This window comes from Cyrtonyx montezumae, unplaced genomic scaffold (assembly GCF_038088225.1).
Source record: "Cyrtonyx montezumae isolate F1298 unplaced genomic scaffold, pur_monq_1.0 scaffold_8, whole genome shotgun sequence".
Classification (NCBI taxonomy): Eukaryota; Metazoa; Chordata; class Aves; order Galliformes; family Odontophoridae; genus Cyrtonyx; species Cyrtonyx montezumae.
Genome location: NW_027072089.1, coordinates 18,761,109 through 18,788,699, shown reverse-complemented (window position 1 = coordinate 18,788,699; position 27,591 = coordinate 18,761,109). Strand labels below are relative to the sequence as shown.

General features: G+C 41.9%; 1 protein-coding gene across 8 annotated transcripts in view; it reads right to left on the bottom strand.

The window, feature by feature from the left end:
• UBR5 (ubiquitin protein ligase E3 component n-recognin 5) overlaps positions 1-26,792 on the bottom strand; it is a 78,706-nt gene extending 51,914 nt beyond the window's left edge. For 6 of the 8 annotated variants that reach the window (XM_065752874.1, XM_065752878.1, XM_065752877.1 and 3 more), the window contains exons 1-7: positions 26,457-26,791; positions 13,877-13,921; positions 13,288-13,369; positions 13,025-13,101; positions 12,142-12,261; positions 8,745-8,934; positions 3,642-3,801 (exon numbers count right to left, since the gene is read on the bottom strand). In XM_065752874.1, coding sequence (XP_065608946.1) covers positions 3,642-3,801; positions 8,745-8,934; positions 12,142-12,261; positions 13,025-13,101; positions 13,288-13,369; positions 13,877-13,921; positions 26,457-26,518 — 736 coding nt within the window. In that variant the 5' untranslated portion in view covers positions 26,519-26,791. Of the gene's footprint in view, positions 1-3,641; positions 3,802-8,744; positions 8,935-12,141; positions 12,262-13,024; positions 13,102-13,287; positions 13,370-13,876; positions 13,922-26,456 lie in introns of all 8 variants that reach the window. The other 2 variants (XM_065752875.1, XM_065752880.1) reach the window with 2 other exon arrangements.
• Positions 26,793-27,591: the final 799 nt, after the last annotated feature.

The following is a 27,591-nucleotide window of genomic DNA, read 5'->3' as shown; positions in this document are numbered from 1 at the left end:
ATTGTTTACTTCCTATGTAGTGGTAGTCCAGAATCAAACACCTCAAATATTGATTTAGACATGATGATTCTGATCAGTCTACTTAAAAAAGGAAGTACTTAGGATTTTCTAAGTAAATTTTATTGAAAATTGGCATAAAAGAAGATAATCAGGGCAACAGAAATGAAAAAGGGTTAAGGAAAATACACTTTCAATAAGTAAATAAGTACTAATACAAGTACTGAAAACATTTCTATTTTCCAATAGCTCCATGGGCAGCATTAACACTGTTTTCTATGGATCAAATTACTTTGAAGGCACTGCTGAGACTGATTAGGACGTCAAGCTGAGCTCACACTAGATGTTTACTCTTAGGAGGGAATCATAAGGCTTTCCTTATTCTCAGCTGCATATTTTTATGGAAATATGCAAAAATACAATGTCTTCAGTATCTCCACTTCTTTCAAATTGGCAAAACTGTGACACTGAAGACAAAAACATGTATTTCTGTCTCCCAGGCAACCAGACACCAGAACTCATTTCTTGATAAGTTATACTTAAAATATTACTAAACTTGATGTTCAGCTTCAAAACCAAGAGGGAAAATAAGAATCAAAACAAAAAAGGCATACTAACAAAACCATAACAAACACACACACGACTGTCCTCCCTGCAGGAAAGCCACGGAACACCTGGGTTTTAAACTGATCCCTACACTGTGTTCTGGTTCCCATCTCTCCTCACTGCAAACCAATGCAGTATATATAGCTGACATAAACCAGTCTCTTTTCTCCTCCAAAAAAAGGGATTTTTCTTTTTATTTTGAAACAAGTTCATCTCAGATTCCAAAATTCAAAGCAGGCCAGATACTGCCAAAACTAAATTTCACGAGTGAGAACCTAGTATATGAAGTAGGAGGCACTGAGCAAACATACAGGCATCTGAATTCTACAAAACCAGAGTCAGATCTAACAAAGCCTGGAAGAAGACAATTTGAAATGAGCAGAAAATTTATTCCACACAACCTGGACTCTTTTCTATGAAAAATGATTTTGTTCTATGCAGCTTCTTCCTTGATGTTTCCCTCGTTATTTGTTCTTTATCAAACAAAACCACATTCTGTTCATCTAACCACCAAAAAACAAAAGAAACAGGACTCATCAGAAAAGTCATAATAAGGCTCTAGAAGTAAAATTCCCAAGAGAACTTCTTTAAAGCGATTTGTACAGAAAGTTTTTATTCTCTCAAGATGTTTGTGAAGAATTGCTTCCTTTATAAAAAATGAAAGTCAGATGACACGTGCTATAGCTCTAGTTACTATAACTACAATATTAAAAAAACTGATGTATTAAACAAAAACTTAACTTTCCAGCCATAGTGAAAATTATCTTGTTTCATTTATTTTAAATCAAGTGCAAGTTTCTCTTTAAAAAATAATTAAAAACCAAAAAAAAAAAAAACCCTAAACAAACTTCTCTGCCCTAGGAAGTTTAGACGATTAACCTAAAGGGCTTAACTTAAGAAAAGCACCAGACATGCAAAAGGGAGAATGTAAAAATTAGCATGCTCTTTTTAATTAAAATTCAGGAACTTGCAAAACCCTGAGGCAAAGAGCAGCCCTGTCATTTACTTTTGTTGTGTTTGGAAGGAATAAAACCTTTTAATTTGACATCATAAAAAGTAAAGCTTCTTTATCTTTCAGAATCATTGGATACCTGAGTAAAAACAGAACACACACACAATGATCGGTTATCTACATTCTTTTCTGAACTTTGTTACAGGTTCAAAAGAACACCCAGAGGCAAGACCACAAGAAGAACAAAAATTTCATAGAGCAAAAAACTTAAATTGGTTCTACATTGTTCTGAAGGGCAAAACGTCCTTTCTTCCCCCTCAGAGCTACAGGCAAGGTCGTCCAGCCACTGGGCTTTCCTGAAACCTAGTCTGCACGATCATGGGATACAAGCAGTACAAATTACCAGTCCCCATCTCATATACCAGCAGCAGAGTCACAACAGCACTGTCCACTGCTCAGCTTGACTTGACACAGGTTTTGATCACGTTCAGTTACCAAGTGCATTTCTGTCCAACAAAGTTATTCGAGTTCTTGGAAAAAGTAACTAAGAGACTCAGAAAGCACTGCAAGTTCTGCTAACTGAACAACATCTTTACAAGTTGGGATTAAGGCATAACATTTTATTTCACCTGAAACTTCCACCTCTTTTCCCACAAAAACTGGGAAAAGTTAGTTCAGCTTCTCTGCGGGATAAAAGGGAAAAGAAAACACTCATACTAATCTCATAATACAATAATATTCATCTCTTAGGGGAAAGATTCACCTAAACAGGCGAGACTCTTCAAAAATTCAGCCACAAACAAATCTGTTTTCTAGGCAGCTACCAAAGACACTGAAACTCTGCACACTGGTTTAACCTATCTTCTCAATTACATACAAGAGACAGTGCAGTGCAGGCACCTTAAAAATAAAAGCAGCTACTTACAGGCTGAACACACAGTCCCCTATTAACTGACCTCTATGATCCCAAGAGGCATTAAGAAAACGGCTAGTGCTGTAGAAAGCTGGTTAGTACGGTTAAGAGGAACTTTTACTGTGAATGATTACTAATTGTCAATAGTCTTTTGAAGGCAGAACCTGGTACATTTATAGTAGGAACTACTGCTTTGAATACATGCAAAGTGTTAAGAGAATTAAATTACACCAATGCATCTAATGCTATGAAACTGACTGCTAAAATACAGACTAAACTTAAGGATTAAAGAAGCTTGACCAAGCCCCAGCATTACTGCAGAACAAAAAACCCTTTGTCTAATTGCATGATGGACAAGATAAAGATGAAGGAAGCCCATGAACCTTCCTGGTGAACCAGATGAGCAGAAAAAAAAATTCTATTAGGAAAATAGCAAAATGTCATTCTGACACACAGAAAGAAAACTAATGTGTAGCTAGAGTTTAGATGTGCTCTTATCATGCAGTGCACCTAGTACAAACATTAGATTTGGCTGCAGTTTTCAAATGTTTACTTGGCGAAAGTCAGATTACCTTATTTAGTCAATGAAAAGACTCAAAGTCTTTCCTAAAAAAACAATTGCATGGGATAGACATTATTTCAAGAACAGCTGGACTTCAATTATAGCATTAAATCTGTATTCCCAAATACTACAATATTTATGAGAGGTACTTGAGATGACAAATTCTCAGTCTAACTGTAACAACTGTAAACTATTTTGAGCCCTCACTTAACTGCTGCACCTTAAGAGTACGTGTTAGTAGTAAAAATAACATGCAGGTGACTGGAAAGTTTTAGAATTAGCTTTTACAAGCAAGCCATTTAGCAGCGTCAGCATCTCATTGAGCAGCAAAATATAGATGCAAGAAATGCTCATGTTACAAAGCTAGGGTTCTTTAAAATAAATAAATCACCTTTACGCCACCCACAGAATCAACAGTTACTCTTTAATGCCTGGTCTAATCCCTTCAAACATCCCACTACATCATTTGTTTTGTGCATCTTTACGCTTCGCTCCTGAAATAACTGTCTTTGTTGTATACCTTGCACAGCATGGAGCATGCTGCAAGTGTTTAAATACAGAAAAATAAGAACATACTGACATTTTCTTATCAGAAGTTACAGGATACAAACCTCCAGGAAGGTACGATTCACTTGCTGTGTCATCCCCATCGTCTCCATCTTCATCATCACGACTCAACAAATTATTTACAGCAAGGTTTACATCCAGGTTTGTTCGCTGGAGTTCCCGAATGATAATACTTCTGGACTTCCCTTGTAAAACAACTTGTGCCTGTAATTGCAGAATATAATTGATCACTAACCACGAGCTCACCATCTTTTCTAAGATGAGGGCACTTAACTCTACAGAAAGAGTAACAAAAATCAAAAATCTCAGAAGACATTGTCAGTACACACACACAAAGGCTATTTTTTTTTCTCAGCATCTTGTACTAGGTACTTTCTCTCAGTTAAATTAAACTGACTACCAGACTCCAACTGTGGTGCTCTTCACTGGTCACCTTAGAACGAACTATCTGAAATACTTAATGTGGTAGGCAAGGAATAACACTAAAACAATCAATTTCTGAGAATTTCCTGTACTTCCAACATTTCTATAGAAACATACATCAGCAGACTTCTGCCATCAACTGCTTTCTAAAACTACGCTTCAATCCCTGTCTTTTTGACACCGGATTCTCTTTCTAGTGTCCTTCAACACATAAGACACCTCCTGTTTTTCTCATCACCCTTTTTCTAAAGGCTCACCTTTGGCAGTTTCTCCATCATTCAGACTTACACTAGAAAAGCATAAATATAAAAGAAACTTTCCAAATTTCCAAATATTAAACAGAAGCATCCTGGTTCCTTCTACAAACTTTAGGCTCCGAAGCATTTTACTTTTCCAGACTGACTATCCACAACTGAATGCCAGAGAACACAACAGATTTCTGGAAGGTTACAGTGTGAAGGTGAATAAGAAACCACTACTGAATGTTCTTGTAATACTATAAAAATGAGGCACCAAATAAAGTGGCCTGGTAATAGGAAAAGAAAAATAAAGAAGGAAAACCAAAACAATTTAACAAGATACTACAGTAAACTTTGCCGTAATATTCAATGCCAGAAGTTATTTACAGACTTCTGGGATACAGCAGAATGTATGTTTCATAGACCAGCTCTGGAGCTCTTTCCCACTGGTTTGTTTTACACATTTTTATTCGAAACACAGACAAAGCATGCTATTTAAAAAATAAAATGTATATAGAAAGAAAGAAAAAGATGATAGGAATGGAAGAAATGCTAAGACTTTACTGACTAGCCACATAAGTTCATAAGTTCATAAGGTTGGAAAGGACCTATAAGATCATCTAGTCCAACCATCCTCCTATCACTATCTCTACCCAACTACTAAATTAAGTCCTTTAGCACCTCATCTAAACGCTTCTTGAACAGCGCTAGGGATGGTGCCTCAACCACCTCCCTAGGCAGGCCATTCCAGTGCCTGACCACTCTTTCAGAAAAGAAATGCTTCCTGAGGTCTAATCTAAATCTTCCCTGGCGCAACTTGTGGCCATTCCCTCTCGTCCTGTCATTACTTATCAGGGAGAAGAGGCCTACCCCCTCCTCACCACAACCCCCCTTCAGGAAGTGGTAGAGTGCAATAAGGTCTCCTCTGAGCCTCCTCTTCTCCAGACTAAACAATCCCAGCTCCCTCAGCCGCTCCTCATAAGACTTGTGCTCCAGGCCCCTCACCAGTTTTGTTGCCCTTCTCTGAACACGCTCCAGGGCCTCAATGTCCTTCTTGTAGTGAGGGGCCCAAAACTGAACACAGTACTCGAGGTGCGGCCGTACCAGAGCTGAGTACAGGGGGATGATCACCTCCCTGCTCCTGCTGGCTACACTATTTCTAATACAGGCCAGGATGCTGTTGGCCTTCTTAGCCACCTGGGCACACTGCCGGCTCATGTTGAGCCGAGCATCAACCAACACCCCCAGGTCCTTTTCCTCTCTACATTCTTCAAGCCATTCTGCCCCAAGCCTATAGCATTGCATGGGGTTATTGTGGCCAAAGTGCAGGACCCGGCACTTGGTCTTATTGAACCTCATCCCATTTTGCTCAGCCCAGCTGTTCAGCCTATCCAAATCCCTCTGAAGGGCCTCCCTACCCTCAGGCAGTTTGACACATCCTCCCAGCTTTGTGTCATCTGCAAACTTACTGAGGGTACACTCAATTCCCTCGTCTAGGTCATCAATAAAGATATTAAACAAGATGGGCCCCAAAACTGACCCTTGGGGGACACCACTCATTACAGGACGCCAGCTGGACTTAACTCCATTAACCACTACCCTCTGGGCACGGCCCTCCAGCCAGTTCTCCACCCAGAGAAGAGTGAACCTGTCCACACCACGGGCTGCCAGTTTCCTCAGGAGAATACTGTGGGAGACCGTGTCAAAGGCCTTGCTGAAGTCCAGGTAGACTACATCAACAGCCTTTCCCTCATCTACCTGTCTGGTCACCCAGTCATAGAAGGAGATGAGGTTGGACAAGCACGACCTGCCCCTGGTGAACCCGTGCTGGCTGGGTCTGATCCCTTTATTGCCATGCACGTGTCGTGTGATCTCCCTCAATAACATCTGTTCCATAACTTTCCCTGATACCGAGGTCAGGCTGACAGGCCTGTAGTTCCCTGGGTCTTCCTTACGGCCTTTCTTGAAGATGGGAGTCACATCGGCAAGCCTCCAATCTTGTGGGACCTCTCCAGATAACCAGGAATGCTGATAGATGGCAGAAAGTGGCTCGGCAATCACCTCTGCTAGCTCCCTCAGCACCCTTGGGTGGATCCCATCTGGCCCCATGGACTTGTGGCAGTTCAGATGGAGGAGAAGATCTCTGACCGTCTCTGCTTGAATCACAGGGGGTGCATTATGCACCCCGTCCCAGACTTCCAGGTCAGGGCAAGTACCATTTGGATAACTGTCCTGTCTATTAAAGACAGATGTGAAGAAGGCATTGAGAACCTCAGCCTTTTCCTTATCATCTGTGGTTATATTGCCTGCCTCGTTGAGTAAAGGAGGGAAATTTTCCTTAGTTTTTCTCCTGCTGTTAATATATTTGTAAAAGGGTTTCCTGTTCTTTACAGCAGTAGCCAGCCTAATTTCAAGCTGGGCTTTAGCATTTCTAATTTTCTGCCTGCAGATCTTGGCCAGTTCTCTGTAGTCACCCCAAGTAGCCTGACCCATCTTCCAGAGGACATAGACTCTCCTTTTCTCTCGGAGTCTCAACAAAAGATCCCGGTTCATCCACACTGGTCTTTTGCTCCTCCGGCTTGACTTACAGGACTCCGGGACTGCCTGCTCCTGTGCCTTTAAGATTTCCATCTTGAAGAGCATCCAGGCTTCCTGGACCCCTTTACCCTTCAGGAGCAAGTCCCAAGGGACCCTTGCAACAAGTGTCCTGAACAGGTCAAAGTCTGCCCTCTGGAAGTCCAAGGTAATAGTTTTGCTAGTCACCCTCTTGACGGCACCCAGAATAGCAAACTCCACCATTTCATGGTCACTCTGGCCAAGACAATCTCCAACCTTCACATCCCCTACTAGTCCTTCCCTGTTAGTGAAAAGTAGGTCAAGCAAGGCATCTCCCCTGGTAGGCTCTTGCACCAGCTGAGTCAGGAAGCAATCATCCACACATTCTAGAAATCTCAAGGACTGCTTCCTCTGCGCAGTATTGTATTTCCAGCATATATCAGGGAAGTTGAAGTCCCCCATGAGAACGAGTGCTGGCCATCGTGCAACATCTACGAGTTGTTTATAGAACATCTCATCTATTTCTTCATCCTGACTAGGTGGTCTGTAACAGACCCCCACCACGATGTCACTCCTAAGGACTATCCCCCTGATCCTTATCCATAGACACTCTACTTTGTCATTTCCAACCACTAGTTCTTCAACATCAAAACACTCTTTGATATAGAGAGCTATGCCACCACCCTTTCTTCCCTGTCTATCCCTTCTGAAGAGCTTGTAGCCATCAATCCCAGTATTCCAGTCATGGGAGAGGTCCCACCATGTTTCTGTAATAGCTACAAGGTCATAGTTAGCCTGCCTCACAATGGCTTCAAGCTCTTCTTGTTTATTGCCCATGCTGCGTGCATTGGTATAGATGCACTTCAGCTGAGATATCTGCCTCACCCCTTTTTTCAGCACAGCCTATATTAAAATAGCACATATTAAAATGCAGAACAGAGTAGTTTTTCCTCTTATGTAATGCATCAAATACATCCATAAAGACAAAAGAAAACAACTCACAAACCTGGACATGAACAACATAGACAAAACAAAATGCAGTTTAAAGAAATAACTTCCTGAAAGCAGGGCTAAGTACAGGGTAACTAACACCTCCAGTACATTGCCACTGTGAAGATAGAACTCCCAGCTTTTACTGGGTTTGCAATTAAAGACAGGATAACAGTCTGCCACTGATGTGCCTGCAGACACTAGGCCTGCTGGCTCCTCTCTCATGCCAGCCATGCTATAGGCCACACAAAGCTTGTGAGCACATTATCTCTGGCCTACCAACTTCATGTCTGTATTCTAAATGTAGTAGACCAGCAACTTGTCTTGAACTCAAGAATTAAAATGTACTAACCTGTTGTGTATTTTGGAATATATTTTCTTGAAGCATGGAGAAAAATTGTTTCAACAGACTACTGAATCATGAATCACACAAAATCCATTAGCTTATCCAGGTTTTAGTGCATTAATAGGTAAAAGTGGAATAACTTATGCCAGAAAATAATCAGTTCCATTCACAAAAAAAAAAATTAAGTGCAGGTTTTCACAAAGAAATTTATAAGATAAAATATGTTTAATGTTCTTCATTTAAATCTAAAATGGACTGCTCCTTTAAGTAAAGGAAGTCAATTTGATACTCCCTCAAGAAACAACTTTGTTACCGACATGCTTGATGTGATTCTCAAATATTTGACTTCTTCAAATGAACACGAGACATTCCTCATCAAGACTAAACACATACCATGTTTTAGTGGAAGTCTAGGAAATGGAAATGCAAGCATCCCAAAACAAGAGTCTATTATTCATATTACGCATTTCAGAATAAAAACAATTCAACTAGATAAAGTCAATCTTTTCAATTATATACCACTATTCCTTGGAGAAAGCACAGTACTATTAAAACACTTTCCTGCTCAGGTTTTTGAAAACAAGTGCAGGTACCTGTGAAATGAGTTCCTCTGGAATGACTGATGCTGGAATCACTGGTTGTGGTTGACTCCCCAGCAGCCCAGATCCTCTATCTCGCCCTGTGCGTATAACTCTGGTCTGCCTTCGAGAATCTCGAGCTCCAGCAGATGATCTCCCAGAAGATCCTCCTCCACTTCCACCAACCCCTGAACTCCAGCGACTCCTAGGATTGAGATATATTTATTTTTTTATAGCAACATCTCAAGAAATGTGGCATCAATTTTATTATTATTAATAACTTGTAGACTGAAAAATACAGGAGATTGCCTTCATAGGCAGACACTATTAAAGCCTCTCAAAAAACTATAAAAGCACAAGGTTGATAAAGTTCTGACTCAAACAAGAAATAAAACAGGACTCCAATTGCAAGTTGCACTTTTTCCTACTTACATAGTTTCGTTCATGTTCACACAAATGCCTAGAGTTTTTCCCTGAGCTTCTAAAAACAACAATATCAGAAGCATAACATCTGACACTCAGCTGCTAACTTTTTACTATAAAAGCACAAAAGCAAAGCTTCAAGGTCAGTGGACTACTTGACATAAGCCTCCATACTCCTATAGCTCTTCAAAATTTCCGATATTTCATTCACATTAAGAAACTGCCTGAGACTACACTGCAAAAGATCAAGTAACAATCTTGACTGCAAGACAAATCTGACACTAGATAGTTCTTTGATTCATAGAGGTTTTCAAGAGATACTCTGAGCTTACTGCTACACAAGAAAACAGCATCATCACTACAGAAAAGTATGTAGAAACTGACTGAACAAGGAGCTTTTTCTTGGTTGGGGAAGCAGACAACTCACTAGCGTTACAACTGTCTACTACTCTTAACACCATAGAACCAAGTCAAATGAATCTGCTCTGGAAGTAAGACTACATTCTCTGTAGCCCTGAAATGCCAGAGACTCTGGTTTGTCTTTGTGGTTATTGCACAAATCAAGTGTAACGGATACTGCATATGGTATTACTGTTATTTAAAAAGTAATTATAAAGATTTTAGCATGGGAAATCTATCAAGAAAAATATTCTCTGAAACAATATCTAAAATTAACATTAAAAGCCTATCACCTGTAGATGTAACAGCTAATTAAACAAAAACAACAGTCTTCTATTTTGTAATATAAGTTAGTAACTACCATCTTTCTCTTTTCTTCTGACAAGACCGCACAGAATAACTCAAGCATCTACCTAAGGTGAGGCCCTTTCCCAGACACAGCCACATTTTCAGGATTCTGGTCAGCAAACATAGACAACAGCTCAGTACAAGACAATAAGCAATACAACGATGGCATCAGCACAAGTCTCATCTCGTGAGTTAGAAAAAGAGCGCAGAAAAAGATATTAGCAGGAGGAAAAAAGAAATTTTACTCCAAGTAAGCTAGTTATTTTGCTTCTGCAGGCAGGTAAAAGGGCTGAGGGAAGACAAGTCCTTTCTAGACAAAAATTTCCAGTTCAATTCTCGGCAGGCAGGACAGATTTAAGAAAAGTCTACATATTAGATGTTAATACTTGATTACAGATGCATCTTTCTACCTCATTGTTGATGACATTTCAGAGACCTAACAGTTGAAATTATTTATATATATATATATAATGACTCAAAAATTCCAAGTGTGTCCTACCTTGTAATTAAGAGGCATCAGAAAAGTGTTTTCTTTAAAAAAAAAAATCCCAAAATACTAGCCACATACTGTACTAGCTCAAGTGAGATCAGGTCTGGGGACACCACTGACTTACATTGCCATTTTCAAGTATTAATTCTAGTGTAACGTAAAGATAATTAGAATGTAGTTGAAACTTGTTTTTTCAAGAAAAAAATGACAAGAGACAGGCTTAATGCCTTGAACTCTTTACAGTGTTTAATAAACACACTCCTTTATATAACCTGGGTACAAACATATCTTCATAAGATTCATCGCCCTCTTGTTTGCGAAGCATTTCCCCCCCCCCTCTATTTGAGCACCTTTCAAGTAAAATTACACCTGACATACTCTAAATCCCTTGTTATATACCTTCCTTTAGCTTAACTGGCCTGTGCTCTCAAACAGTAATGGAAGAAAAAAACCACGAGGACAATTCTGACCGAAGCTCTCTAAACCTACAGACATTACTGATGTCAAATCACTATCTTCCTGTATTCACATCTCTCCACTGCCCACTAGAATGACATCCAACTTCCAAATCCTATGATCTAATTTAAGGATTCCGTCATTACAATGTTTGCAGATTCGGTTTATTATGACAAGCACTCTCATTTAATAGTTTGGTAAGTTCTAAAGCATGCACAGGAAGAAATAAGGAACTCTTCAGTCTCCGTCTCCTAAGTACATAGCTTCAAATAATTTTAATGGTTATGGTCAGATAAAAATAAATTCAGCCCATTCTTGATCTGAGAAAAGATAACTTACACTTTCATCAGTAGGTTCTTAAACAGGACAATACCAATACTCCTTTAAAGTTTAAGAAATTTAAGATTCAGATGCCTAAACTTTTCATAGAAAGCTGGGGTATGGGGTATCTTTCACCTAACTAATCCTCCAGCAAAATCAGCATCTGTGGTAACAAATTCACATCAAGGGAATAGCTGTAGTTTTTCTCCCCCTTTAGTAAGATGTTCATATTCAGAAAGTACAGTTTCTAAAAGCACATCTCTTTGTTATGGTTAGTTACCTCAGAAAAGCATGTTCAACTTCTAAATATATATAACAAAGAATTCACTGCAATTACATACAGAAGGTTCACATAAATTGCTATATGGAGGGACATCATCAATTTTAAAGCTAGCAATTAAAAAATTGAGCCTGTAGATTTGATTCAGTACTCAGTAAAATTTTAAAGGTCCTAACTGATAACCTTTTCAAATGTTTCCTTCCTATTAACATGTGTAAAAAACCCAACTAACAAAAAGCAGTTTATTACTTAGGGCAGGAGCAAGGGAAGGCACAACAGAAGTGAGTACACAAGCCCATAAATACATGGAACGAAGACTCTTCCTGCAGAAGCACACCCCTTATACTTTACACCACTATCCTATTAGATAGCTTGAATTGATTGCATCCCTCTAAAGAAACTGTATTTCACAATGAAGTAACCAAAAGAAAAAAAACATTCAGAAGAAGACACAGCCAAAACAGTTACTCTCCACACATACATGAAGAATACTCCATATCCTAAGTACTGAAGGGTCACTTGCGTATCTATCATTTCAACCAAGTCAATAATGCTTATTATACCCTACCTACACAACTGCTGTATAATTAATGATACGTTCCCTTACACATACTGCATACAATTTATATATGTGTATACACATATACTCAAATATGGAACAAACAGATTGCAGCCTCAATCCTATCAAAACTTACCCAAGGGTGTTGCCTGCCAGTCTGCCCAGAGTTTCAGAACCAGACAGAAACCATGGGGAGTCACTAGTCCTGCCTGGCCTGGATGTCCTTCCTGCCCCTGAGCCACTGCTCAACTTTGAACTGAAAGTAAAAGATGGTAAATCAGTCACAAAACAATCCCAAATGGGTTAAGAACAAAACCTGGAATCCCAGGTCTAAATTCTCAGGGACTTAGTCTGGTAACATACCAGCTTAAGCAACACCCTTGGGGAATACTCCAAGCTAATCTAACTGTATATTAAGAGATAAACTGAAGAAAGAAAATGGAAAGCATGTCTACTAGATAGTATGTACACCAGCAATCCCTAACAGCACAGCTGCAAATACACATTAAGCTAATTAGTGTTCTGATAGCCACTGTGCTTCCAGATCGAACCGGCATTTATAATTGTACATATATGCTATCTGTAGACCTGAGCCTGAGTTTGCTCCTTTCAGATTAATAAGCATTTTGCATCCAAATAGTGACTGTTACATAGTCCTGTTAAGAAGGACTTACCTGGAACTGAAAGCAGTGGGTCTAGAAAGTAAGCCTTTCCAGATGGGACCACTTTCAGAGTGGATTTTACATTGGGCTTAACACTTTAAAACAATTTCTCTCATGGTGATTTATTTTTGTGGGGTATGCTTCTTTTATAGACATCCTGTCTCACTTGTGTTTTAAAGCCAAATCTAGTTTTATTCCTACCCAGTTTGACAAGCTAGGCTGTTTGGCTGCATCACCATAACCACTATATCTACTCAAGTACCCATTCCAAAGGCAAACAAATACCAAACCAAAAAAGCAGTCAAGATGCTTATCCACTTCAAAGAAACATTTTATATAAAGAAAAGTGTTTCTTACCCATCACTATTATCAGGTTTACCCAATTCCAATCTGTCTGGCTGAACTGAAAAACCAATCCTGCAGACTCTACCATCCTATATTTAAAAACAAGAAAATCAAGTGTCCAAAATTGAACTGCAAGACAGAGTACAGGAAAAAAAATAAATGCAAGCAAAAACAAATCTTCAGTTGCGGAAGAATGTTAATCAATCTGATGTTTGAAGAATTAGTTTTAACCATACAGTATTAAATTTGTTATCTGAACAGATTGAGTCATTTACCTCAAGAAGAAATGCAGCATGATTTGGTCCCACCACACACTGTTTAATAGTAGCCTGTTCCAATACATTCAAAGGGGGGTGGCTGAAAACAAAAAGTGAGCATGTATAATATTTTTAAACTTTTGAAGCCTGGAAAAACAAAACAAAAAAACCCAACAGAAACAAAAAAGGAAACAACAAACAAGTGGCATATGGAAGGAACAATGTGCAGCAATGGTCACTGATAAAAACATTCAAGAATGACTAAACATGCATATCAGCTGAAGCAACTGTGAGGTGCTTCCAGTCATTAAGCATACACAATGTAGAACAAAACTTTAGAAGATGATAGATTTTTCTATTTAATCTGATCACTAACAGTAACCATACCCCAAGAGTCACTTGATAAAATGGGTATTTAAAAGTTCAATATATCATAACTGAAAATCTAACATCTTCACCTTAATATAAGAATTCTCTTACATAAAGCACTGCTGAACTTTAGTACTCGTACTGAGGCTTTAAGGCTACAGATACAATATTGTCTTCATTCTTGTTGGAAATATTGTACTTTCCTAAATTACTTACATCATCATGTAATACACCTTACCTGTTTAAATTATATTTGTTCAGCTTCTCTGACACTTCTCTTAACCTGAAAAAGAATAAGAAATAAAGGTGTTAAGATGTTGTTTGAGAAATATCCTCTATGGCACACAACATACATAAATGGCACAATTACAACATGATTGTTTAGTTGGCAGGGATACTTCAACATATTACACACTGATTAAATAGAATGTCTAAATCTCAAATTTAACTCTTAACAAACAGTTGATCAGCAAACAAATCTGATGACATGATAGTAGGGGACAGTGAAAGTGCATTATTGGAATCCACTTATTACCAGAGGCAACGAAGCTTAATATAAATGCCACTCACTGCTGGGAATCTACATCAGAAGTGACGGTGCTCAGTTTCAAATTAAGTTTCTGTTTTGAAGGGGGTTTTTTTGTCTTAAGAGTTTCACCCTGCTACCTATCACCTTGTCACAAAATCCATGTTCTCCTGCATTTTGGAATCTTTTGCAAGTCACTATCAGAATGGTGCCTTGTTACAGTCATTTACAACTTCACACACAAGCAGAGGAAGCAACAAGCACCATCTCTAGATGCATTTTTGCTTCCTTCTTGCTTCCTTCTACTGAGTTTCAATTCAGCATTCCACAGCAGACGTGATTTCCATGTTCTAAGGAATCCAAGTACATGGCATGCCAGAGATAAAACACAACAGTAAGCTCCCCAGAACCGAGCGGACAGGAAAACACACACAAAAGCCAGCATCGAAAGGGACAAACAAGAAACTGTGGTGAGTAGAAAGAATAACTGAGAAACCTTCAACTCACTTTCACAGAACCTCAGCAGAATGGAAGAACCCCAAAAGTTGGTCCATCCACAGACCATTTCTGCTTAGCCAGTACACTGACCCTAAACAGAAAGCAACACAGTAATTCCTACCCTTACCACTGACCTAGAAAAGATTCTCTCTTGGCAGCAAAGATGCTCTCAGTATACCCAGTAGGCTTTTCAGGTAGATCTTGGGCTTCTGCCTTACAAAATACAAGAGATCTATGGGTCCCTACAAAGCTTCCAAACTTAAACAGAATATTTGCGTTACAGAAACTAAAAACCAAGAGATGAAGAAAAGTCTTCCTAATGGAATTGAAAAATACTATCCTCTTATCAAGTAACCAACCCCAGAGAACCTGCGGTGAGAATGAAGAGGTGGGAGAAAGAAACACTGTGTCTGTTAGAGAAACAAAATAATTTGTACTGACAAAAATAGCTTTATGCCCCAAGCACAAAATAAAAGGACCTCGGTGAAGGAGGAGCAGGCAGGAGGCAAGCACGCTGGCAGCCATGCCCTGCTCTCCCAGCTAAGCTGCTGCTCTGTAAGGGGGCACTGGCAGCATCCTGACTACCAGCCACAACTCCTTCATACACAGGAGGCAAGATTCTGCAGAGGCTATGCCCAAAAGGTGAATACTGAACATGAACTTCAAATGCCACCTGTGTAGAAGGTAGCCCATACAAGTCATGAACTACTGTGGGATACTGAACAAAATCCCAAAGATGAATGGCACATAGTCCACAACACACTATAATATCTTATAAACAAGCAGGGATCTGCCGTGGAACATATGGCTAGGTAAACATCCTTGAGCTTCACATCTTAAGCATATCTACAGGAGTTTCCAAAGAACACTGACCCAGTTCCTGTTAGCACTCCTCCTCTTGGCAAGCAGGAATGGGAAAACCACCTTCAAGCTCACAGCACTGCCTGAAGAAAAGCTCACAGTGCATAAAGTAACACATCACTGGGAACAGTTATTAGTGGTCTACCCCCAACATGTAACTCTTGTAACTGAGCTCTGTGTCATGACTATAGAAAGAGACTTAGCCAATTTGTAAAAAAATCATCTTCATCCTTTTTTTAAGTTGTTAAAAAAGGTGATGGGGAAAACATTTAGCAAGGTAAAAGCTGTGTGCTCTGTGAGACTGTCAGTAATGCCAACCTGAAGAATAGGTCTACCTGCAACAAGTCAAGATCAAGAGAGTGCTAACGCGACTCAGAGAGGATGCTGACAACACCAACATGAGAGAGCAGAGGAGGTTATAAGCTACAATACTGAAAGTATTACACTTGCACGAGCCTCCCCATCTGTTACACAGCTGCTGTAACAGACTTGAACTACGAGGACTTGAATTTGAGACAGAGTATCTCTAGGTTTAAAAAATAGAAAAGCCCCAACCAAACAAAATGCCAGTGTTCTGTCCCTGCAGGGGATTCACCTCATCCCTGAAGGGGGAATGGCTTTACACTAAGGCAAGGGAGATTTAAGTTGGATGTAAGGAGGACATTAGGTTGGACGTTAGTTTTTCCACTCACAGGGCAGTGATGCACTGGAACAGGTTGCCCAGAGAGGTTGTGGATGCCCCATCCCTGGAGGCATTCAAGGCAAGGCTGGATGTGGCTCTGGGCAGCCTACTCTACTGGTTGGCAGACCTGCCCATGGCAGGGGGGTTGAAACTCAATCATCTGTGAGGTCTTTTTCAACCCAGGCCATCCTATAATTCTATGATCCCTGAGCTGCCACCAGGGTCTGTGCAAACCATGATCAGAGAAATAAGCCTGCTGAAAGGTAAGCATAAAACAACCATGTTCGGATGTTCTGTGCAGTACACACGTTTGTACAAACACAAATTCTAAATCATTTCACAAAAACTGTTCCTGCAGCAATCCATTACTCTGCTCGCAGAGCTGCTGCGTGTGATGCTACAGACCCTCTGCAGCACAGGCACTAAGTGCAGCTTTAAGACTGGGTTAACTGTAACAGTGAGATCCCAACACCTCTACTCATGGTGCCCTGAAAGCAGAAACAGAGGTAGAGGTGATTTAATCAAATCTTGCATTAACAAATGCCAACATTGAGACCTTTTATTCAATCTTTCTTATCTCTGATCTCCAATACGAACATCCAGAGAGGTTAAACCGTAAAAAGAAAAATCTCATTAAAGGCAGTTAAGCCATTTTGAAGGATAAAGACGGAAGCACCATGTGTTTGGCTCACAAGCAGATTTTTGGTGAAATACACCAGACAAAAACGTCAGTGCCGATGGCTCCTGTGTTAAGATGCACATTCTTTAAAAAGACCAGCCAAAATTGATGCAAAATCAGTTGTGAAGAAAGACAAGCAGTCAGCCTGCCTGAGCCAAGTCAGGATTTCCTTTATTTCATTTTTAGCAGCTACTACCTCTAGCTTCTTCAAACTGATCAGAAGAGAAAGGAACTACACTCACACCGAGTAATAGAAAAGGCTCCAGGTCAGGACCACAGGAGCTCAGCCTTCACAGGTGGCACAGCATGCACCAGAAGTTGCTACTTGTCTCAAAATACACTTATTTTTCCACAGAAATTTATCCAAGGAGCCGTCTGCCTGTGTCACCTCAACACAGAAAACCAAGCAAGGCTCAGAAACGCATGAGAGCTGCAGAATAAAATCAATTCATACTACTGTGTACTGTATGAAGTCCTATAAATTTTAAAGCTATTTTAACTGATTTAAGCAAGTACTGAAATTCACATAAGTTAAATTTTGTTTCAGATCTTTTATCCAATTGATAAGAATGGAAGTGTTCTTCATTAAAGTAAGCAAGCTGTCTTCAGATTTTATTTGATATAGACTTTCACTGTACATGTTCACCACGCTCAGCTTCCAAAAGGCATCCCTTGCTGCTCATCCTTGGGGAACAGCCATCTTTCGTGACCACTTCCATCATGCCAGGCTCAGCTCTCTGACCAGCAAAACAACCAGAGGACACAAGCAGAACTACCTGACCGCCCTAAGATTTTTGACTTGTTCCATATATGTATGCCCATCTTTCTCTCTAAGTCACGTGTTAGTAGGGCCTTCTTAATCTGGTAAGTATTGTGAAAGCACAATGCATTACAAATAGGAATCTCACCCAATAGCTGTAGCAAGAATTGCATCATTTTCCCTTCAAAAACTTAACACTGAACAGCAACAAAAAACATGTATAGGTGCTACATTGAAACAATTAAAACGACTTCCACCATCTCCAAAATGAACTTCTTTACTAAGTAAAGGAGCAACTTTTCACTTTTGTCTGTAATTTAACCTAAATTTTTAAGTGTCAACTGGGTAGTTAAAGAACACATCATAAACCATGGAAGTGAAGCAACTTAAACATGGGATTTAAATACAGACAAGTAAAGCAACTGCGCATCTCCAGAAAGAAGAAAGGCCTTCTGTACTCTGCAACTAACACTGTGGAGTCCCAGACAGTGGTCAAAGGATTCTCTTCCTTTTTTTTCCTGAAGCTGTTTCTTTGCAGCCTCACACTGCAGGTGAAATCCCTCTAAAGTAAACCCAGCCTTCTAAGGTGCACAGCTCATCACAACCCTTCTTCTGCACTGCCAAAAAGCAGATTTCCTCTTCTCCACCTGAACTGCAGGCACAACACTCCAGGTGCTTCCCCTCAGAGCAGCTAGCATCTTGGCTCCTCTACAGGAGCTCATGAAGCAGCACAGTGCATAACTCCTCCTTCACATCTGGCCTACAGCCATCCTATTTCAGGTCACAGCTTCACTCCATACAGCTGCAGTGCTGCAAGAGACACAGGCAGCATGCCGGCCACACCAGCTAACTCCTGCTATCCCCTGAACCTGATTATTCACGGAAGGCAATCCCCAACACATGATCTGTCCCCATAATATGGTTCACATCACTGGAATGCTTCATTAAGGACCTTTAAATCTCTGCTGAAGAGACAAGATACAGTTTGCCAAAGTCAGCAAATTGCATCCATGTATTTTGGTGGCAGGGAGGGCTGCAGGTAGTGATACTTTTCCGTTCAACTTTGACCTCACTTCAGATCTTCCTTCTTCACTGAAGGTCAGACAACACCTCTGCTCTCTGAAGTTAAAAAAACCAACATTAAAAACCATAAATTCCTTTCTTTTCTCACTATCTCCCTTTCCTTTTTTGAAGAACTTCTGTTTTTACCAGAAAGAAAAAGACATAATTCTGATCATTTTCACAGTTGATAGAGAACAGCAAATCTTCAAGTTAGGAAGGGATAAACAGAGACGCTTAAGAAAACATCTTGCAAGATATGATGAACAATTCAATTGAGCCCAACCTTCACCAAAGGAAGCATCAGAAACCTGCAACATCCAGCAACAACAGAGTAAGGCCTACAGCTCTCATCAAACCACTTTCACATTGGTACCTATTCATTTTCCAGTTAAAGTTTTAGTAAAAAAAAAATAGTATAGAACAAAGACCTCTATACGTTAAGTCAGTGTCAGACTCCACAGAGGAAATATGTAATGAAATGAGAATTTTTAGCAGTGTTCAGAGGCCCCAATTAAGATCCACCTCCCTGCAGAGATTGTGGCAAGCATGCTGCAGAAATCAATACCACCAAGCCCCACACACAGAGTGTGGAAGTTTCTCCGTGTGCTGTTTTCCAGTGAACAGGAAAACCACAGCTGTACTGTTATCACAGCCCTGGATCACTCATGATATCCCCAAATGTCTAGGGGGATGGTTGGAGCAGGAAAAAGAAACAAGAAAGCAAAAAGAAAAAAAAAAATCAAACAGAAAGTATGCTCCTTTGTATTCCCTACTTTCTTTCTCCCCAAAGACACAAATTTCTTCAAATGATGAGAGCTCCCAGCAGCCCTCATGCTATCATCTGCTGAGTTACACTACTGCTGCCACAAACTCAGTTGGCAGACCTCGAGGCTGGCAATAAACCAACGCTGATAGCTGGTAGTTCCAACACAGTCAACTTCCAACATAGTGCTAATCGTCTGAGCGTTTGTGGTTTTCATTCCACACTCTTTATGGAAATGCTATAATGTAAAGTTAAATATCAGAAATGCAAGGGATCAAGGCTATTTTTGATCATTTTTTCTGGCAACAGGAAGAAACTGGCTTCCTGAGAAAAAGCTACCCAAATTTAATCTCTTTCTGGATATACATAATTTGAGGAGACCTTATGGTATAACATCAACAGACTTGGAATTACAACAACATCCACTGAGCACATCCGCACCACACAGAAGAGGCAAGCTCCATACCTTCACGAGGGTACAACCTCTCTGTCAAATGTATCAAAAAAAAAAAAAAAAACTATATCAAATCAAAACAGTTCTTCCTGCCCTGGAAGAATGAGAGTGAAGTAAGCAGCATCGGGTGAATGCTGACAGACAAACTTATAAAATGTAGAGCACAGAGTTAATTGTCAAAATAGTAGTAAAATAACACTAGGCCAGAAAGATAATTTGTGAAAGGTGAATAATCATTGTTATATCGGACTAATTAGTGCTGTGACCACCTTCATTTATATTGACAAGCTTACAACGTCACCCAAAAAACACATGCACCTTGAAAATTACACTTTTATGCTTAATTCAATATTTTTTCCTCTAATATTTTATTTCCAGCTTTAAAATCCTCTAGTCACTGTAACTACGCCTTGGCTCCATGTTCTCTGGGGCACATGGATGCCCCGTAACTGCAGTCTTCTATGCGTGTTAGTCAAAGCCAAGCTCATACAGGAGTTCACTGAATTCAAGTACAATTAAAAAAAAAAAAAGCAACTGAAAAGCAACCATCATTTTTTCTATCTGATTTTCTTTTGCTTAAAGTGGCTGCTGAGTTGACGCAGGGAAAGGCAGAGCTTTTTGCATAGAATATCTTGTAGAATTAGCTGCCAAGACTGCAGACAGTGTGATCACCACTACAGAATGTACTCTGAAGCCCCATCCCCATTTCCAACACATTCTCTCTCATTTAATACAAGAACAACTAACCATAACAGCACAGCTAGAGCATGCAGGCTCCAATACATTGTTGGTTGTTCTATTCACACATTAAGTAACTTCTTACATAACTACTGGTGCACAATTACTTTCATCTATTCAAACTTTAAGAAGTTTTTTCTTTTTTTAAAAAAGGTATTATGGGCATTAATTAAACTCACATGGCTTAATTATATATTTATGGCACACCTCCTTTGTGTTTCCACAAAGGACACCTCTGCAAGATTTAATAAAAACACTGTATATCTAAGTAGGAGTATGCAACTGGTTACAGATTTCAATCTCTTCCAAAAAATCAGAACATGGACACTGACTGATACCTTAGATTCAGCAGAATTAAAGTTGTTTTCAGACAGCTCTGATACACACTGCCATCCCTAAAATACAGCTATCAAGATGTTATCACATTAATCCTTATTTATTCATTGGTAGAATCAACAAAAATGCCCAAACCACAGAGAACAGGAAAAAAAAAAAGAAAAAAAAGAGGCCATGTTTGCATCCCAATTGCTATTTTACTGAATTCCTCGTGACTGGTCACAGCTACTCTCATCCCAGATCACATTCACAGTGCAGTTTCGCATTACAGTAGCCAAAATAAACTCGCTGCTTTTAAAATGGAGGGAACTCAATCCTGTTTCCTCTTCCCCTGCTCCTCACTCCCATTCTCCCCCTCTTGCAGCACTTTCCAAAACCCTCCCTTGCTTACTCCATCTACCTTGATGCACATCCACTCAGGAGTTATACTCACCAATCCATAAAACCGTGCTTAATGCACAGTTTACCACTAAATTTGCCACAGGATCAGACACACAGCTGATAGAAGGTGAGAGGTGAGGACAAACAAACCTTTCCTATTCTGTGAGAGTGGTTACTTTGATTCACACATTTTCATCGAAGTTTCAGCAAGAACATTCACAGCCAATCACATCTGCACTTAAAGGAAATAGCTTTTGGGGCACAGCACAAATTACACCTACAAAAGTACCCTGTCAAAGCAAAGTCCAAACATGAACGGACAGTCTATGTGTAAGTAACCTTAAGACAATCAGCCAGGTATCAAAGGATGCTCATAGGTAAATTCTGAGCAGCCAGTGAGAAATTTGCCTTGGAAGTTATGAAATATACATACATGCAATTTATTTAAGCTGCTTAAACAACAGAAGTTATGATGGTTTCAGTGTGGAATAAATCACATTCTTATTTACCAACTGAATTAGAATAAGGCTGCCGAAAGTTAAAAGTCAGATTTCCTATTCAGATCTACAAGAAGAAAAAAAAACAACCTTGTACATTTAAGAAAGTAAAGAAAAAATGCACAGGCAGAATTTGTACTGAACCTACTCTGGTTCACAGTTGAAGATGATAACAAACTGGAGTTGCTCAAGTTCCCAAACTATTATCCTCAAACAGTAATAGTGAACAAAAGAGATCAAACCTCAATGCCCTGCTTCTTAATGTATGAACCACGCTGGTGGTGCAAACCCAAAGTCTGGCAATAGTAACACAGTGACAGCCCTGCCATTCCCTCACTCCTGTCTAGAAGGTCGGCACATCTCCAGTCACTGAAGGCTCACCAAGCAGTTGTAACTCAAGGAATTAAAGTGCCACATTAGTAATGTTTCCCCACAAACAAGCCCACCTATTTCTGTTTGAGGAAAGCTAATTTCACTTGTGCTACATTAGATCAGGAAGCAGTCTAAAGCACACCAAAATAAACTACTGACTGGAGCTCAAGTACTCACAGAAAACTGCAGCACTTGTATCCCCTCCTCCAGTATCTACTGGGCAGGAGGTCTCCCAGTAGGCCCGAGGACATGGAACATGAAGCTCTGGACTACAGACATGTGGAGCATTCCCCCTCCTGTGCAGGCATCTGGGCCCAGGACAGGGCTCCTCATCCCTTCTGGCTCCCTGCACAGAGCCACACCACACCCTGCCCCAGCTTCTTCCAGCAACATCTGCTTGGGATTTTTAACAGATTTGCTCATCAGTATACACAGAGTGGGTAAGAAAGTCTGCCGAAACAGCAGCCCACACAGCCATTCTTCACTTGCCCATTACTTAGAAATGATGCTTTTGGGTACCCAAGCAAGGAGATACACAGGAACAGACTGAAAGAATATCTCTTGCCGGGCACTTTTTCCACGGAAGTCGATTATCAGAGGGTATAAACAACATGGACTACATAAATTTAGAATGCAAGTTCGTTTCTCAGCTTAGACACGGCCTAAATTAAGTAATGTTCAAATAATAGAGAAAGGTTCTGCATGTATTAAGGGAGAGTAAACTTACTTAGAAGCGAGACTCCTTTCTTCCCCCAAAGCTGACTGCGCATAAATACCCACAGAAGCCCAGAACCAGCTTTCCCAATCCCATTATTTACTTCAAAGAGCTCACTGTGAGAAAACATACTAGTACCACTCACCTTACATTCAGAATACCCTGTTTAACTAAATTCATTAGGTCTCATTTTCACAGGGGAGAAAAAAGCCCATTAACCATGCGTCAATAACCACTTCAGTAACGGCATCTTATACTTTTCTCTACGCTGCAACTTGAATGGCTTAGCTGATGAGAATTTTCTTATAATAAAGTAAAAGCAAAGGCAAAGCCTTAAGACAAATCCTGTCCTTAACGGGAGTTCGCGTACAGAAAGCCACAAAGCCTAACACAAGGTGAAAGACTCTCCTTTCCACCCGACAGCAAGTTCAGCTGCTCCTGTGAGGTTTCACAACAGCCAAGAAATGGTTATTTGTCACCATTACACCCATTTCCTACCCTAACATAAAAAAAAACAAACCCACAAAAAATCACCAAGTAACATTCGCTATCTATCCAACTGTGTGCCAAGCTTCCTTTATAAAGCACAAAGTCCCCAACCCTGAAACATATATGGAACAGGTGGATAACCAATAAATATATTTAACACACGCTGCAACAGAAGCTGGGCATCTCCTTTTCAAAGGTTAAAGTAATTATTTATGTCCCAAATACTTCATGGAGTTGTTTCTTAAACTGCAGGTCAAACTCATTTTTCTCATATCACACCTTTCATATTCAGTTCAAATAGAATATATTGCTGGGGAGGCAAATCCCAAGTCACCCATCTTCCCAAATAAACCTACTAGAAAAAGTTTAACTACTTCGCCCAAAACCCAAGAGCAGCCTGATGCTCATTTCAAACAAATGAATCCTAACACAGCTTCAGAAGCAAATGTAACAGTGGCTCTATGGGCTTCCTTCAGTGCTGCTGGCTACTGGACATCTGAATGAGCTCTGCGAACAGGCAGATGTTGCTGGAAGCAGGGACAGGCCTAATGACTGCCATCAAGGTACAACTCTAATCATTTCCAAAAATGCTAGTTAAGGAGTTCTGTCCCATTACACCTGTGCAATCAGGAGTCTTCCAAATTACTGGGTTCTACAGTTACTTTTTCACTGCTCTCCACATATGCTCCATGAGGGACAACTAATTACACAGAGAAGTGAGAAAATACAGCAGGACAGAATGACACAAACTGCACCAAACCAAACTGAAGAGAACTCCCTCCTCACATTTTGGAGACAGCTTAAAAGAGCAATAGTTCAAGAAGACAAGAATGCTTTTCAAATTCAATTCGCCCACTTACCATATCTACAAAGATAATTAAGCACAGCATTATCAAATACTTTCTTATAAAAATTGAAAGCCATCATGTATCCTCAATGCACCAAGATCACATGTTTTAAATGTGATTGCTGCATCCATGAAAGGAATACAGTTGACCATGTTCTTCGTGCACTACTAATGAACCTATACAACAAAGAGTTATAGTCCCAAAGTCAGATTTTAAGAAACGATCATCATTCAGAAAGGAGATTAGAAAACAACTTCGGCTGTGACCACTATCTGCAGCACTGACTCAAAAAAGCCTGCAAAGGTTAAGGGGTGGAAGAAAGACCACACAGAAATGATAAATTCCAAAATCTTAACTGCTACTTGCATAAATATGAAAATTCATTAAGCTCTCTTGATCCTGATCTATAAAGACAGGACAGCTACTGATGGCAATGACCTGGCATTTCCAGCACACTACTTGGGAATAGTTGCAACTTCACCACACTACAAGTTCTGATGCACAGCCACCACACTTCCTGTAAAAATCACACTTATGAAATGGAAATGTATGCCTTCCAGCTCAGATCAAGAGCTACCTGATTTTTTCAGAACGAGTCACTACTTCAGGGCACTTCTGCTGCCTTCTCTGTATATTAATTACCACACCTGATGAAGCTTCCTGTATCAAGTAGTGCTGCTCCAATAAGGGGCAGAAAAAAATAACTTGGGAAGCTTTATGAAGACTTCAGGGCCATCATATTAAATGGTAAGCTGAGAAAACAGGTAACATTAAAGAAAAAAACTGACAAGCTCTCTCACTTGGTGTGATAATAACATGCTAAATGTTTTCTAAAAGGCCTGTCAACATTAAAAAATAAAAAATAAAAGAAAGATAAAGGAAAACCACTGGGGTCCTTTCAAGTTCAGAGTCCTCAATCACTGCCCTAAATCAAAACAGCCCAAGGAGGAAACAGAACTCTTCGTACAGCATCACCTGTCTGTCTGTCACTCTAAGGGAGGAGAATGCATGCCAGAGCTGCGTGGCATTGTGCAGGCAGCCAGGCAACTCCTTCCGAATGGGCAGGCCTCCGCCAGGCAGGGTCCTGCAAAACGCATCATCAGGTCAAGAAATAAACACATCAAATTGACAAGTTGCAAGCCCAGGACCCATTTTATCAAGAGGAGCTTCCTCTCCCTCTGTAAGGGCAGAGATGATGCAGTTTGGCACAAGTTTTTATCTCTATGATGACCTATTTTCCTTGCTATAAGCTCTGGAACCTCAGCTGTGCATTAATGGAGATGTCTCAGCAGAGACTCGTCGCTTCTTCTAATGTAAACTGCCAACAGCAGCAAACTTAGCTGGACCCTGACCTACCCTGCAGCCTGGTGAGATGAGAAGCCAGAGGAACGTTACCAATAGCCTTTGCCTCTACAAATCATAAATATCGAGAAGATAATTATAAAAACAAGTAATATTTTTCAGCAGTGCAAAAAAAAAAAAAAAAAAGAAATACAAGTCTCTAGACAGATTACTAAAAATCCCGAGTTATTTGCACATGCAGACCTAAAAACCAACCATTAAGACCTACACGTTCTTAAGAACGACAAGGTAAGAGCAGCAGTGGCATTTACAAACTACGATGCAGCCTGCTTGCGATTACTGTGGGAAAACACCGTGCTGCAACGCAGAGCGCTGTCAAGCCCGCACCGAGCAGGCAGGAGAACGCGCTCTCAACGTAATACTTCCTCCGAGCGCATCGCTTTGCCCCCATCCGCAGCGACAAATAAAGTTGGCCGGGAGATTTCCCGGCCGATCCTTGCCGAGCCTCTCGCAGGGGCCATCGGGAGGAGATGGGCCGTGCCTTTATCACCTCCATACCCGCCCGGCCCGGGGGGCAGCGCGGAGCGCGCACGGCCGTCCCCCCGCAGCCCATCTCCCCCCCAGCCCCGCAACCCAGAGCTCCTCGGAGGAGTGGGGGGGCAAACTTTGGGGCTGAGGCTACGCGGAGACGGGAGTTTCGCTCCAGGCAGGCACCGAGGCCCCACGGGACAGCCGCATCGGGGGATCCTTCCCCGCCGGCCAGAGCTCCCCGATCCCTCCCCCGCCCCACCGGGGGCCGAGCCGCGCCGGCGGCCCCTCCCCTCCGCCCCCCGCCGCGCGGGGCCTGCCCCTCACCGGTCATTGAGCTGATCCTCGGTGCCCGGCAGCGGGTGCACCACGAAGTGGATCGAGGTCATGGTCTGCGCCGCCGCCGCCACCGCGGCCCCCCCCGGCGGCGGGAGGGAGGGAGGCGGGCGGGGGCCGGGCACACAATGGGGGCGGGGGGGGGGGGAGGGGGGCGCTCGGCCTCCGGCCCTCCCCCGAGGGTGCTCTCAGCCGCCGGCGGAGCGCTGGGCGCGCTGGGAAACGCGCAGGACTCGAAGGAGAGGCGGCTAAGCTACGGCAGCGCCGCAAGGAGGCTCGTCCCGCACCGCGCTCACACACGCGCCGCCATCTTAACTTCCAGCGGGCCCTTCTCCCTCCCTCCGTGCGCCGAGCCGGGCGGGGCGGGACCGCGCCGCGCAGCCACGCTGCAACGCTCGCAGTGAGTGGCTGTTGAGCAGCCGGGCGGGGCCGCTCCACTAAAACCGCCGCCGATAGGTGCGCGGCTCGCGCCGTGCGTGGTGACGTCATGCGCGCGGGACGTAGAGACCACGTGAGGAGGGGCGGCGCGCGACGCTCCTAGAGGCGCGGGACGGGCTTTCGCCGCCCTTCCCCCCTCTCCTCAGCCGCCGCCGCTGCCGCCGCGTCTGACGGGGCCGCCCGCAGCTCTTGGGGGCGGGGCTCGCCGCCCCAGCGGCGGTCGAGGGGTTTCCCAGCGTGCTGCCGGAGCTGCCTGCCGCGTGCGTGCGCGTTTGTGTGTGTGTGTGTGTGTATATATATATATATATATATATATATATACACGTATATATATGAGACTCGCAGCGGCGCGGCCCGGGCGCTCCGTGACAGAGCCGCCCCCGCGCTGAGGTGACTGGCGCGGAGAGCTCCGTCGCAGAGCGAACGCATCGCCGTCTCGGCTTTCTGGAAGCTGAGTAACAAAGTCAGCTGAGTGGTCGCTTGTCCTTATAGAAACCAATATCTGCGCTGGGCTGTACCCGGCTCTGCCTTCTTCCTGCCCTCGCAACCGTAATTCGCTGCTTCTGCAGCCAACAACCGCGCTCCTTTCCAGGACAGCGGGCACTGGGAGCCGCGCTCGGGAATGTGCTTGGCGTGGGAAGAGCCGTGCAGCCACGCCACAGCGGCTCCGAGTCACCGCAGCCCGCGG